This window comes from Aplysia californica, unplaced genomic scaffold (assembly GCF_000002075.1).
Source record: "Aplysia californica isolate F4 #8 unplaced genomic scaffold, AplCal3.0 scaffold00796, whole genome shotgun sequence".
NCBI lineage: Eukaryota > Metazoa > Mollusca > Gastropoda > Aplysiida > Aplysiidae > Aplysia > Aplysia californica.
In genome coordinates, this window is record NW_004798066.1 from 120,089 (window position 1) to 135,740 (window position 15,652).

At 39.9% G+C, this 15,652-nt stretch overlaps 1 protein-coding gene across 2 annotated transcripts in view; it reads left to right on the forward strand.

The window, feature by feature from the left end:
- LOC101852883 (mitogen-activated protein kinase kinase kinase 4) overlaps window positions 1-15,652 on the forward strand; it is a 74,016-nt gene that overhangs the window by 5,711 nt on the left and 52,653 nt on the right. For both annotated transcript variants that reach the window (XM_035972686.1, XM_005109611.3), the window contains exons 2-5: window positions 6,462-8,361; window positions 11,714-11,965; window positions 13,047-13,205; window positions 13,967-14,124. In XM_035972686.1, coding sequence (XP_035828579.1) covers window positions 6,462-8,361; window positions 11,714-11,965; window positions 13,047-13,205; window positions 13,967-14,124 — 2,469 coding nt within the window. The remainder of the gene's footprint in view (window positions 1-6,461; window positions 8,362-11,713; window positions 11,966-13,046; window positions 13,206-13,966; window positions 14,125-15,652) is intronic.

Sequence of the window (15,652 nt, forward strand, 5' to 3'; positions counted from 1 at the left end):
GATATTTCTGGGTCAACAATTAACTTTAGCAACAAGCGCTTGGTACCGGGTGAAAGCTTATTCGAAGCTCGTTCTTGCACTTTTTGTTTCATGACGATAGCAGTTATAGGCGCGTAGCGCGAAGGCATTTTATGAGGCACCCTAAATTTTTGTCGCCACGACCGGCATGAAAAATGACGCGGAAAACGCATTCCCGTGCATTCCGGTGACCCTTTTAGATAGCTTACTATACAATATCTCGTTCCGTGCCGTCCTCAATAGTTTGATTTTAGCTAAAAACAATAGTTGAACTGACTTAGTTCGAAACGGGGTGAAGATTCGTGTCAAATTAGAACAGTTATGGTTGATTAAAAATTACCAAATTTCGAGCTTCCTACACGCTTTCAACTGCGCAGAGGCGGGGGTTTGTGGTACCTACTATATAGGGTGATTTGGGAGGACTTCCATAACGAGCGATCACTATGAGACAGAGCAGAATTTAGGGGTAGGGTTAGGTTAGGGTTAGGCCTCTTTCTTTATAGTGTTTGATGGGGTGGTCGCTCATTACGGAAGTCCTTCTGGTGATTTTGTAGTTTTGTCTCTTATTTTAAAGTCCAAAGCTGAACGCCAGACACCCTGAATTGCCAGGTAATCGTTGAGGAGTGAACTAAGTGTGAGACTGGAAGAAAACACTCAAGTCAGAAAATCAAAATTCAAGCAAAGAATGGCCCTTTTTGGCAGTTCCCACCCCCCAATTATTATTCATTCGCCAGTTTGGGCCCTAAGAGTCAAGGGGGGTTTCAGCCTCTTTCAAGCCCCCCTGACCTAATAAAAATATGATTGGGGGGGGGTTCAGCAGGGCATACGAGTCGAACGGAACTACAACATCACCGACTGTAGGCCTAAGCGATTTGTCGCTCTCTCTCTCTCCCTCTCTCTTTCTCTCTCTCCCTCTCTCTCTCTCTCTCCCTCATTCTCTCTCTCCCTTTCTCCCTCCCCTCGCTATCTCTCTCTCTCTCTCTCCCTCCCTCTCTCTCTTAGTCTCTCTCTTCCTCTCTCTCTCTCTCTATCTATCTATCTCTCTCTCTTTCTCTCTCTCTCACTCTCTTTCTCTCTCTCTCTCTCTCTCAGTGCTTCCACTCTTCCGTATTTTTACGGAAATCCGTACTTTCTGCCAGTTCCGTACTTGTTCCTCCATCATTATCAACTCCCTCCGTAAAAAAACTGCGACAGCTTAGGACTGCCGAAATTCCGTACGCGCCTTCATATCGTCTTGTATAAGTTACGGATATTTACGGTAATTCTCTTGGCAATAAGAATGTTATTATAGAAACCTGCCATGCCCCGTGCATTCATTGCGGTGTGGTCAGCAGTACATTTCTTACCTGCAGATGGATCCAAATCTGGCGAACTTTTGTGCCAATTTCCTCCTTTCTATCATTCATTCATAATTCCTTCTGTATATCTTCGGATTGTTGCCCCGGCTGGAAAATCTGCGGGTTGATCAAGTAAATTGAGTTGTGATCTTAAACAGAAAATTACTGTCAGAAAGAAACTTTTTTTTGCAAATTTTGTCTAGATCTAGAGAAATTATCAATTCAAAGATTCCACAGCACATGAACGCGATGGGCTGCGATGAAAGAAATATATGCTGATACGGGGTGTCCGCTACGGATGGGATCAGCTGATCGCCCGACTCGGTTGCCTCGAAAACTTACGTGTTTGTTTTCAGTTTCAGGCGGGCGATCGACCCGATCGAGCCTTAGAGGTAAAATCAAGAATAATTCGAAGTGGTGTTCCGAGGTTGTAACGGGCGACATTCAGACGTGAAAATTGAGGAAAAATTAGGGTATACGTTGGGCAACTGTATTGTGAAAGTAAATGTATACACCTATATTTGATTCCCAAATGTATGTTAATGGCACCATTCAAAATCTACCAAACATGATTTCTATCACTAAACAATGTTTTTATGAAATTAAAAAGTGGATGACAGTAAACAAATTGAAACTAAACGAAGAAAAGACAGACATCATTCTTATAAAAAATCCACGATTAAATAAAGATCTGGAAAGTGTCAACTTTGATTTATATAGGCATATGACATCTAGTAAAGAAGATGTCAGGAATCTCTGTGTATATATTGACCACCACTTATCAATGGGCTCGTTTGTAGGATCTCTGTCCAAATCCCTTTATTTTCAGCTGAGAAGGATAGGCCTAGTTCAAAAGTACTTAAACGAAGAGACCACAAAAACACTGGTAACATCTCTTATCCTGTCTAGATTAGACTATTGTAACTCACTCCTAGCAGGTCTGAACAACAAATATTTGAATCATTTACAAGTAATTCAGAACAATGCCGCTAGACTGATAACAAGATTTAAAAAACGAGACCATGTCACTCCATTATTAAAAGAACTGCATTGGCTTCCTGTAAAAGAAAGAATAATATTTAAAATCTGCGTCATGTGTTTCAAATGTGTAAATAAAACTGCTCCTTTTTATCTACAAGAACTTATCAGTATAATATAAACCAGGGAGAAACCTAAGATCATCAAATGATAACACCCTACTTGTGACATCGGTAAAATCATACAAATCATCTGGGAGAGAGTTCTTTCTCATATCTTGGTCCATTTATTTACCCATGAAACTAAGACAAATAAAAACGCTTGATAGCTTCAAAAGACATCTTAAACATTTTCTGTTCTTACAGGCCTATCTTTCATAAGCTTTTAACGTTATCTTTCATTATAGTTATTCTTTTCCTATGTCTAGATGAAAATAGTGTGTGTGTGTGTGTGTGTGTGTGTGTGTGTGTGTGTGTGCGCGCGCGTGCGCATTAATGTATATTGCATGAGAAGAAAGGAAGTAGTAAGAAAGGTTTTTGAACAATGGGTATTCCGATGTAAAACGCATTGAGCTTTTTTTGGAAATGCGCTATATAAATCATGTTATATATTATTATTATTATTATTATATTATTATTCATAATTATGATTATTCCCAGGTTTGCCTGCTATCAATCGTGCAACCGCAAAATAATTAAATTGTGTGGCAGCGTGGTGGAATCAGGCTCTCGTCAATTTCTCGGCATGTTGAGTTATTGGTATCATCTTAAAGCTTGTTCATTTGTCTTTATTTGGATGAACAAAATATCTATTTATAGAATACAAGTTGAGATATTTGCGAAAGAAGGAGGTGGGGTCACCTGTTTTCAGAGGTAAAATTAGTGAGAAAGATTAGTTATTTCCTTAGCTTAAGAGTCTGTGGTAACTGAAAATTTACATTTTTTGTGCCTTTAATCAACGTTTTTCAGAAAAATCCACACGCAAATTAGTTCTTTAATGGGCATGAAAGGTGTTGAGCCAAAAAACAAAAATTTGATAAAATTTCACAAACCTGCGGAAAAATGCAAGTTTCTTCACTTTGATTATTTTGACGAGATCCTGAATCCACCACGCTGCCTCACAATTATAGTAGCAATGAAAGGGGAACCTGCTTTTAAACATTGCCAGCAATGGAAAGATATATTGGTGAAGAAATCAAACAAGACAAAATGTTGGTGAAAAAATAAATGTTATGGGCTGTGTAGGCAATCTCTTCTAACAGGCTCCCAAATGCCATTTTTAACCCTCTAAAAGCATTAAATTTCAATTTCTTCTAGGGCTTCGCCCCCTGATCCCCCACCGGGACTCTGTTCTTGGACCCTGCTGGGGGCCTATGCACCCCAGGCAGAATGTTCCTTACTTTTCAGCTTCAGGTGGTGGAAGCACTGCTCTCTCTCTCTCTCTCTCTCTCTCTCTCTCTCTCTCTCTCTCTCTCTCTCTCTCTCTCTCTCTTTCTCTGTGTGTGGGTGTGAGTGTATACTGTATGTGTGTATGTATGTGTATATGTATATGTATGTGTGTAAGTCAGTCTGTGGGACAAGAATTCTTTCGCAAGGAGGTCCACTTGCTCGTTTCCTCGCATGCCCACATGGCTGGGTAGCCATGCAAATACAGTACTTTTCCCGGTTTCAGCCAAAACGTGTATTTTTTGTTGTAACCTAACTATTTTTGGGTGTAAGAGTGTGTAGTTTGTAAGTGAGAGAGAGAGAGGGAGAGAGAGAGAGAGAGTGTGTGTGTGATAGAGAGAATGTGTGTGTGTGTGTGGTGATTTTTCAGTTCATCTTTAGATTACTATCACTTATCAATCTGATGAATTATTTGCAGACGTAAGGCTCTAACGGAACGCTTACCCTATAATTGCTAGATGAAGTGATAATCGAAAAGAGCTAAAAGCTCCTCTTGGGTACAAAACCAGAATGTGCATCCTTCATCACTATAAAAAACTACCAAACAACAAGTTATAATTATTGGGATAAATTGTTGATCAGTCGGGACGAGGGGAAGAAGGGAGGAGAGAGGGAAAAATTTTTTAAAACCCTTGCGAGATCGGGATTCAATCCCACGCTCATAAAATATTTGTCTGACTTCAAACGCAGATATGCTGTCCATTTGGCCATCCATCACAACTTCCATCAGTGAAGGGTAGATTAAGCTAAATAAATATAATTATTTACAGCACTGTTTCAGAAGTTACCGAACTGCCAAAACTGGAACCATATGCCTTATAACACAATATTCACCTCTAGCCTCCAACAGCCAATCAGAGCCTGGCTGACGGGCTGCAGATAGCTGCAAGTCGGATTTGATACATCCCTGTTATAGCCAGATCCCTGTTTTTCCCAGATCTGTTATGGATTCTAATACTGACCTCTCTGTTGTTGCTGCATTTTGTAATATGCTGAAGGAGCTTGGAAACTGGTGGTGTAACTTACTTACTGTAAGGACGCAAGGAGCACACCGCTACAGGAGCTTGGAAATGGCCAGTGCAAACCGCTTGCTACGCAGAATCATCACTATTTTCGATTAGATGACGAGGCGGGCATCCCCCTTGCGAGGTCAAACAAGATGGCTTTTGCTATACATATCGGCCAATGGCGTTTAGTTGTCGTTCTCTAGCCAGCTATCCACTTGTCTTATTGACAGTGCGTTTAGTCAGTGGTGTTGTCATCAATTCATTTTGAGATATCTAGATACAAGAGATACTTACTGACGCGACGATCAATGGAGAGCATAGTGGGATAGAAAGTCCCGACATAGTATTTTCCTTACTTTTCTGCTTTATCTGTTGGAAGCACTGATCAAAACCTTGCAGGGCACCAAACGCATCTCGCAGCTGCTACGAAGTTCTCTGGTAAATTAAACCTCTATGACCATGTACGATATATTTTATTGACCTCCATTTTATGCAGTTTTCCATTGTTAACGTTAGATTGCCTTCTAAGAGATACATAGTTGAATCTACAGCACAAAGGACGCGCGAACAAGTCTGGACCTACCACCAGTAAAAATGTCAGGGACATACCTAATATTATAAGAAGTCATCATGTGGTCCGTCAGTTTTGACATTCGCGGGGGGTAACTATTCAAAGAGGTCTTTACTCCTGACACACAGACGTTCTCAAACATTGCGATATGGGTGGCTGACAAGATGTGGAATTTAGACTCCTTTTCATAAAGCTAGGAGGCTGCTCATTTAATAAATTTGGAAGTACAGTCGAACCTGTGTAAGAGAGTAAGATGGCCACGCATTGTCGATGAGAAAAGTGGCTGAATATGCAGGACTGATTAAAATGAAGAAACCAAACTATTTACTTCTGAGGTCCCAACTGGAGGTGTTCGCATGCTTCGGACTGCCGTAAGGCTAATAAAAATGCTTTTTATTTCTTTTGAAAGGGGAGGGTATGTTAAAGACTGGGTTTACGGATTGGGTGGACCTAAACAGTGACCTCTCATTTCACTTACGCTTTGTGTACAAGTTGGAAGTGGGGATGGGGGCTTATAGTTTATGAAGGATCACTTGCTACCCTCACCAGCAGCTGAAAATTTATTGTTACCTATTGGTCAACCTTGGTAAACCTTGGAAGTGACCTGAGCATCATGATCACTGGAGATAATAACAATAATGACAGGTGACTGCAGGATTATGACAGCTCGTTCATAACGTCAGGGGTCAATACATAATTTATGACAAAGCGTTGAGCGATGAGAAATGTTTGTGACTGTTTCAGATAGGTTTGTAAAAAAAATTGTAAGTTAATAAAATATGATGGCCGCAACCGCGTTGGACAGGTGACCGTTTTACACAGTGAAATTATATAGAAAAATCACAAGGAAAGTGGCTGTTTGTACCCATGGCTGTATTATACAGGTCGCCATCATGGCAGGTTCGACTGTATACCCACATACAATATTAGATTCTGAGTTCCTTTTTGGTGTTTGTTTTTAGACTACAAATAGGTGAGTCACATCTTCTCATTTGATGTTTATGATATTGAAGAAAAATATGTTCTCTGTGAATTCCCTGTGCCACAAATCACCTCTGATTATTTGAACCAGTTATTTATGATTGAATTGTACTATTTTTTACAGGTTTACTTCGACATATTTACGGCAGATGTCTAATGGAGAGAACTGGGGAGATGATGATGATGATGATAACAGTTCTGACAACAATGGAGAGGGTGGACCCAGTGATGAAGAGCAGGATGGGCGGACTTTGGGTCAGCAGTACTCTATCACTCCGCCACAGCCGCGATTGCGAAAAAGGCTGAAGGAAAAAAATAGCTTGAAAGGGCGCTTGGATCGTTCATACAAGGAATATTTGATAAACAAGCGCCAGCAGCAATCAAAAGCTCCTGTAAACATTATAAAAAATGAATTTCAAGCTGATCCTGCCCTGTGTAATCTTAGTGAGTTTGATTCAGATGACAATCTAGATAGGGATGTGTTGAGGGAACGGAAAGATAGGTGGCGTAGAGAGAGCAAGGAGAGTAAGAAAACCTTGTCAAAGCTGCGCTTAACTGACCGTGAGGAGAAACGATTGTCTGAAGATTTTGGTGTGCTTGGTGTTACTGACAGTGTTGGTCCCACATCACACCTACCTCTGGAGGGTTCTGGTCGGTTCATGAGTGTGAAACAAAAACTAATGCTGCCTATTAGCGCTGAATCTCGTGCTCGAAGACTGGTGAGTGAGCCCCGGGTTTGTCCCAAGGATAGAGAGGACTTCCATGCTAAGTTTGCCTTACTTATCAATCTGGGCACAGAGGCCAAGAAAGATAGGGAAAAACTGTCAGCATGTAAACGCCAGATGAGTGAGGAGCAAGAGCTGTGGCGCTCAAGTGTGATTGAGGTAATCTGGTTGGAACTTCGTGCTTACATCAACAATGGCAGAACTCCAGAAGAACAGTTTCAGTTACTGAAAATGGAGCGCCAGCAGAATGAAAAAGTTATCGATGATATCACTAACTTTTGTTTTGCTGACGCCTTTTCTCAAGAATGTCCTGACAGTGCCCTCCTTCGGGATTCTCCTGCTGCAAACATATCTTTGTTCACAGACCAGCTTTTCAGGGAACATGTTACCCGCAGTGTGTCTGCCTCTTTTTCCGATGTGAACCTGTCTGATGAGACTGTGTGCCTCCAAGAGAAAGCTCTTGTTCAGGTACAGAGCTTGTTGGAGAGACTTGATCGTTATGAGAGTTGTTACAGCACGGCAAAAGCTTGTAAACAGGATAATATCAAGTTCAAGGATCCTGTCTTTGAGAGGAGGGTGAAGTGCTTAAATCTATGGCTGAACATTACTTGTGATTTGTGCCAGAAGCTGAAACTGTTCGGTCGAATTATTGGGGCTCATTCACGAGATATACAGTGGCCTTTAGTGAACTTTGAGTTCCCCACTCCTCAACCTCGTGAGTTTTTGGCAAGTCCTAGGGCAAGTATTCCCAATGTCCTTGAGACAGAACCCACCGACTCCTCTGAGGAAGATATTGAGGAGAGTGGTTTGGAAGAGAAGGAAGAAGGGGGTGGTGGGGACGAACCCAGGGACAGTTCAGAGGCCAGCAGGGAAGAAACTCCACAGAGTGAGAACAAACAATTCCTCAGCCCCCCGTGCAAGCAAGTTAAGTTTCAGTGTGGGGGGGACAACAGTGAGCATCCGTCACCGTGCCCAAGCCCAGGCCCTGTGCCCGCGGAGGGTAACCTGCCCCTAGACACAAGCACACCTGTCCGAGGCTTGTCCCAGATCACACTCACTAGCGCAGGCTCCTCTGTGCTGAGCTTGTCACGAGCTTCTAGTGATCTAAGCCTAGATGATAGTCGGCAGGTTCGCTCCTCCATCTACAGACATTATGTAGAAAAGTGCCTTCGCAAGATGGGCCTCCAGAGACTGAATATCAGACTGCGAGATTTGTTTCATCGCAGTTTGAATAGAGCGAAGGAGGCATTGGAGCGGCCAAAGGAAGCTTGTTACTCTGACAGCAGTGTTGATGGACAGGTGAGAGAGATTCAGTGTGGTTGTCAGTAGTAGTAGAAATATTGTTGCTTTGGTTTTTACTTTTAAAATAGTTCTTTAAAGGTAAAGAGGATGAATGAAGAAGATGAAGTTCTGTTAAATTTCTGTGATACAATAATGATTAATTGTTATATTATATCAATGGAACGGTTATTGACTGGACTTTGATTTCAAACCATAGTATATAATTCATGATTTTTCATACCTGAATGGCCTTCTTACACTGGGTGTCTAATATTTTTTTAATAACTTTTTTTTGCTTATCTTTGTATAGACAAAGAGGGAAAAAATTGTTTACAGAAATTGATTTCGTTTCAAATTTGTATAAAAAGGCACATTCAGTTTTTCAAATTGTACCAAAAAATTTGGAGTAATTTTAGACCAGTTGGTAGGGATGACTGCCGTATAATATATGCCCATATTTGTACCACGACCTACTGGTTCAAATATGAAATGCTAACAGTCACATTACACAAACATTGTTACAAATTTTTAAAGACTGGTATTTTACCTAGAAGAAATGTATTTATTTATTAGACTCAAATCACAGATTTCACTCTACTCATAACATAAGTTTTTCTACTAATATTGCTAGAGGAGCCTCCTTTTGGGTCCCAGACATTGCTATTCAAGATGCTTGGATTTATCTCTCCTCCGGATCCATAGTTATAGCTTTTATACAGTCATACAGCATGTACCAATTTAAAGCTAGCTAAATTCTGCATCATTTAACACATTAATATTTCGTCTATGTTAAGAGACACCCGAGATATGGTCACTCAGAATTGACCTTTAAGAAATTAGGCTTGGGCAAAATTGTGCGAAATCAAAGAGACACTACACAAAATCAAAGGTTCCCAAGCAAAATAACTAGGAGTAAATATAATATTAAGTCCAAGTTTTGTGTGGTATTTGTGATTGCCCTGTTTTCCAATTTGTTTGAAACTATCGAGACACAAGAGTCATAATTCTACATTCATTGGATATGCAATACATGTCCATTTCTATCTATATATTTATGCTCCTCAATACACACGTGAAAACCATTCTCCGTGTCTTTGATTTTGCACAATTTTGCCAAGCCTGATTTCGAAGGTAAATCTTAAGTGATCATCTCGGGCGTCTCTTAACATAGATGAATTATTATTGTGTCAGATGATGCAGAATTTATTAAGCTTTTAACTGGTATGCTGCATGAGTGAGTTATGTGAGGCTTTAACCGATGATTAGGTGATTACATTTTCAAGTTTCTTTGGCCGCCACTATGTATACACATCATAAATTATATTTATGTGTGTGTGAGTGTGTTCATGCATGTGTCCGTGCAGTAGCAGCATAAGCAACAGATTTTTGTTTCATGATATCATGTATATACTCTATTGAAAAAATGATGAAATGTAAGAACTAAACTTATTATGTTATTTTTGTGTATTTCAATATCTGAAAACAGCAATGCAATCACTTTTAAACACGCATTTTTGTCTGGAGTCTTTGAAGCTGTACTGGTTCTGATTGTGTAAGTCCAAATCCATCGCATTGTAGACATACGGCAGGTAGTTCTTCATCAGGCTTCACAATTTTCTTCAATTATATTATTAAAAGTGTCTGACGCTCATAACTGTTGACGTTATATTTATTATACAGAATTATTGTACATTTCAATTGTCAAGACATGCTTTGATCAACAAAGCTCAATTACTACAACGGAAATTGCACGATTGGTTTCCTCCTAAAGACAAAGGAAGTAACCTTTTAATTTCTGAAAAGATACTTTATGTCCATGAATGAAACCCAAATTTGGTGTCATCTTGTTAAACAGTTATGAGCGTCAAATGACCGATTAAAAGTATACTTTATGGCTCGGGACTACTATTTTTGTCTGGAAATAGTAAATAAAGCTCCTATCATCTAGCTCACACATTGCGCGGGCATTTGAGCAATGAAGACAGAAGAAAGATGAAAAGTGAAAACATTTCTATGTCATCAATGATGTCATCAGCATTATGAGCGTCAGATTCTGGTGTTTGCCTGTGTGTAGGGAGTGACTGGAATTCAAAATGTAGCCTGATGAGTTTTAAAGTAAATTCATGTAGATCTAGTAATTGACAAGTAAGGGGATTCAGATGGTCAAAATCAAATTTTTTGTGTGACGGCAAAGCACCAAATTGCTACACCACAGACGTTTGTATTCCAAGAAGTAGAGAGAAAATATTTGTTTTAAGGAAGAGCATTACAAGGCAATTTGTGCTGCATGAAATGCCAGACATAAGGCGTTCAGGAATTTTTTTTGTTTCCATTATGCAAGTATATAAAATATGATTTTAAAAAATAGCTCCCTAAAATTGTCCTATTTATTCTCTTCTAATGCTCATAAATACTATGATGACAAAAATGTTATGCGCAGAAGAAAATGACTCTTATTTGATGTAATGTTCAAGAAACTACTGACCTCATAATCTTAAAATGTGAGTGTAGAGCTTTATTTTAAACAGACATCATGTGTAACAATAATGCGGTCAATTTTGGGGCATGTGGAGTTACTGGTATCACCTTAAAGTTTATTCTTCGTCTTGCTTTTGATGAAAAAAAGTTGGAAAAGAGAACTGTTTTGATCAGTCCATCTGACGCAAAGGCTCTACAACAAAGATTTCTGCCAACCCGTCCTCAGATTGAGTGTGTACGTTCAATCAAAATCAATGCAAGGAAGTGGCTTGACTTTTCACCTGGCTAAACTCCGCATAAATAATAAGAAAAAAGGGTAGAGGAGCTAAACGCATCACTTCACTTACCCAATTATCGTGTGAGTGTCCAGTGAACTGAGTACACTGCTAACCTCACAGTCATGATATGACTGGCAGTGTGGTGTCAGTCACTGGATGCCTGGGTCAGGGTATTTTAAATTGTTTGTTTTTTATTTTGTCTTGTGTGGTTTTGTTTTATTTTGTGAATGACTGCTGTTCTAGTACTAGGAGTGTTTGAGTCTGGGGACATTTTTTTTTTTAAAGATCCTATAAAAGTTAACAATTTTGATGGAAAACATTTTAAATGTTGGGAATTTTTCTTTAACTTTAGCCTTTTTTCTGTTATTGTTGGTTAAGATGTACGACTTGCGAATTCAGATTCTTTCTTTTAATAACTGACCATAACCTGTCCTTAGTGGCCACCTGTCTATAACAGTCACTTTCGTCTGTGATCTTGAATGACTGTTATGGACAGGTTCAACTGTAGTAAAAGGACTGAATTTTGAAAAAATAGCATTATGGTACGTGTTGAGGTAAATATCTTAACAGAACTGGAGAAATATAAAGGTATATATGGTTTTGTGTCTGTCTAGCAACCAGAGGAAGATCGTGTCTTCTCAGAAGAGGCAACATCATCGAGTGGTCGCAGGCCTTCATTCAATCGTGGCAGCAGTCTCTCTGAACATGGGGAGTGGAGTCAACAGTTTATAGAGATGGGTCTTCCTTCGTTCCGTCCCACATACTTGTTCATTGTAAGGATACAAGTGGATGTCATCCATGAGTGTCTCAAGCTGAGGAAGGACCAACGGCCAATTGGTGACCCTTCTTTCCTCAGTATACGACAGGTAGGGTCTTTTGTACCAGGAACAAATGTGAAAGTCTTGTGTGCCGTCATGGTGTATGCTCACATTTTTTAGAGCTCTTTCTTTGTCACCCTTTTGGTTAAATCAAGGTAATATTTTATGAACTCATTAACAGTATCTTTATGCCAACACTGTGCTACCAAGCCCAAAAAACAAAAGAGTCACCAAAGTAAAATAAACACCAGTTAAATGAGATGCATAAGAAAAACTTTGAACACCACAAGAAGACGCATGGTGAATAACGAGAAAGTAAGAGAACAAGTAGGCTCAACTCCCTGCTCAGAGTAGGGTACGTAAAGATAAACAACACATAAAATGCTTTGTGTCTAGACTACCAGCACCACCAGACAGTACTACTTCTCTTTCAGTTTACTGCTGTTTTCAGATTAATTTTTCATTTAAAGTTGACTCCACTGTATAACCATGCAACAGGCGATACAAAGAACAAGAAAAAGACATTTGTCTCTCCTCTCAACACGGCAAGGTAACACAGGTTGGAAAAAGTAAGGAAGCGTATGTTGTATCTTATTAATAGTCTTTTTTTGTTTTAGTTAGAGTTTAATGGCACTTGCAAACACAGCTAGGTCTTATAAGTGCCGAAGATTAGATGTCTTACAAGAGAGTAACCAATACAAAAAAGGAGAGAGGTAAGGGCAATAGATGTTTGACAGGAAAGAAGGAGCAAATCACTCCAGAGCACCCTCTAACCTCTGTTACAAACAGTTTCTCCTCATCGTCAGATTCTTGTATTTGTTACCTCGGAATTATTGATGTCTAAGCAGTATTTTTAATTGGAAAAGGTGTTTCAATTATGTTTGTATCGTGTATGTACATCATATATTTAGTAGAATGTGCATACGTATGTGCACGGTGTGCATGTTCATGTGATATGGTAGTACTGCTTTATCACTGTATCAGTCATCCCAGTGTTTGTTAATTATGAAGCAAAATGCTGTTTCAGAAGTTTTCCTGGTTACAGTACTTGTCCTTAATTGATACCCATGAGTCCTAGTTCCCAATTTCTCCTACTTTTTTGTGCATCCGTGGTTTATTTATTCTGCAGCTAATTCGTGAGTGCAAAGAGGTTTTGAAAGGTGCATCACTAGTCAAACAGTACTATCACTACATGGTGAATGCCGTCATCTGGGATGAACAGGAGGCAGAGGCCAAGTTTGAGAAAGACCTGGTAGAGTTTGATGAAGATATGAAGAGCATGCTGGATGTGAGTTGTCTCTTCAGTATTATAATAATGATGAAAAGGCATTTATGTAGCGCTCTTTAATATATAAAAAATTATTTTGTCTAACTCATTGGTTTGATGGTTTTGATCTCACAAGAGATATTAAAAGAGAGGTGTATTTTTTTTGCACTTCTTAATAGCTTTGTTCAGCAAAGTGTGTCAAAATAAACAAACTTTATTTTGTTAAATATTTTTCTGTAGCCCTGTTTAGGTGCAGCACAATGACAGCATTCAGAGTTATGTCACAATGAAATTAGCCTTTAATTTTTTGTGTGGGAATGTAGCTTTTTGATGTTTTGTCTTTAGTAGTGAGGCTCTAATGCTTAACACTTTACAGTCACTTGGCACAGACCAGGCCCGAGAAGTCCGTTGCAGTCACTCTCCTGACTGGGTGACCAGATGGGGTATTTTGTACTGCTGGCTGTGTGACTGCAAAGTGTTAAATAAGAAACATTATCTATTCTCAGCCACTAAGTTGATTCTAGGCTGCCTGGTAGAATAAAGTCCAGTTCTCACAGTGGCAACTAAAATCTTAATTTCTCACAAATGAAAGTAGAACTGAAAGTTTACAGGAGCTAAGAGAAATGGTTTTGTTATTACCCTGTAATGGTGTGGCATTATTTCTTCATTTGTGCATGCCAAAACTGCTTTTATTAAAAGTCAGAAACGCGCATTTAGATGACAGTCCGAGACTTGGACCAGACCTGAGGTGAAGAGGTCAGGGCTTTTCTGTATCTCCCCAGGTCTACTTCAACTACTTACAGAGTTGGATCTACATGCTGCAGAGTTTACCAGAGGCTTCACTGGGCATGAAGAGTGCCCTAGAGGAGGAATGGACATTTACCAAGTCCATATGTCCTTTTGTAATGGGAGGAGAAGCAGAGGCAGGCAAGAAGTTCAGGTGTGTTGGTTGCTCCTATGAAGTTATATTAACCCTTCAAGAGGCAAATTTAATTAATTTGCACTGTCCGGTCCCCAAGACGTGAATAAATTTGATTAATTTGAGAACTTCATGAAAGTTAGGGTGGATCGTGAAAAATGCTTATAACTTCCTTATTTTTAAAGAAAAAAAATATGAACCAAATATCATTGAACTGGAAATTGATTGAAGAAAAAAACAGGAGATAAACATTTTCTAAACAATACCTTGTCATAGATTTTATTTGTTTGTTTGTCAGAGAGTCCTTGCCTGTGTGTTAGTCCTGACATTTGGTTGTAAATTTCTCCTAGTCTTAGTGTGAGTTATACAGTCCCAAGCTGCCAACTAACTAGAAAAATTGTTTTAGATCGAAAATATATATATATTTACACTGATTTTTAAACATTTTAACATTTTAAGATTTAACTACTGACCCGAGCCAGCCGTACAGTAAACTGTTGTGAACAAAACTAACTTGTGTTTCGCGCGCTCATATGACCTTATGCAGTTGCGAGTGCCGTAAAACCCTGTACTAAACAAACAAAACAAGCTGCCAAGGACACAGGGGGAATATATACATCACACTTTTTGCTTTGAAATGCAGTCTGTTTCCTCTTTAATCACCACTATCCAGATAAAATGCATTGAACAGGTTGCAAACATTCATATTTGCGTCCGTTTCAGATTCGACACACATTGTCAATCCTTGTCCTCAGTGTTGGGGTCACTACAGTCAGAACATGTCTATCTCTGCTCTCCCCCCCCCCACTCTTCAGGATCCATCCCGAGTCTGTCTGCTTACAGTCTCCATCATAATCTGGTTGGAGATCCGTCGGACTGGTCCTCACGGGTGGCTGTATTTCCCTTCTCCTCTTTGGATCCCTTTCTCCTTCAGTCTACCTTGGGTGTGGGAACCGATATCTGCGTATTCTTCCTCAAATTTGCCCTACAGGGGTTAGGACGGTTGGTGGGTCCAGTGTCAAATTCCCTCGCACTTTTACTTCTGCAGCCAGCTTGTCTGCTCTCTCGTTGCCGGTTACCTCTGCGTGGCCCGAGCAGAAGATCCACTCTCTCCAGGCTGCTCTTCCTGATTGTAGCGTTCCAGTCCGCATACAGCATCCCTTTCTGTACGTTCTGTAGTGTGCTCATAGAGTCAGTAATGATTACTGATCGCTGATGGCTTGTGTTCTTGATCCAGTGTAGAGCCTCACTTATGGCTTTTATCTCCATACACATACTGGAAGTTGTCAGTGCTTTGCTTTTTACAACTACCCCATCAACTCTGACACTGAAGGCCCAGCCCGATTTGACTCCTGTTGACTGATCCATCCGTGAAGATCACAGCATCTCCATATTCGCTGTGCTCTTCTATCAGGGTCTCAATTTCAACGTTTGTAGCTCCAAGTGGCCAGTTGCAACATTCTCTACCCAGTGTGCCTTCACCGTTGTGTACTCTCCGAGCGCATCTTCCCTATCTTCCCTATTGTAGACCTGCATGTTTGCCGACAAT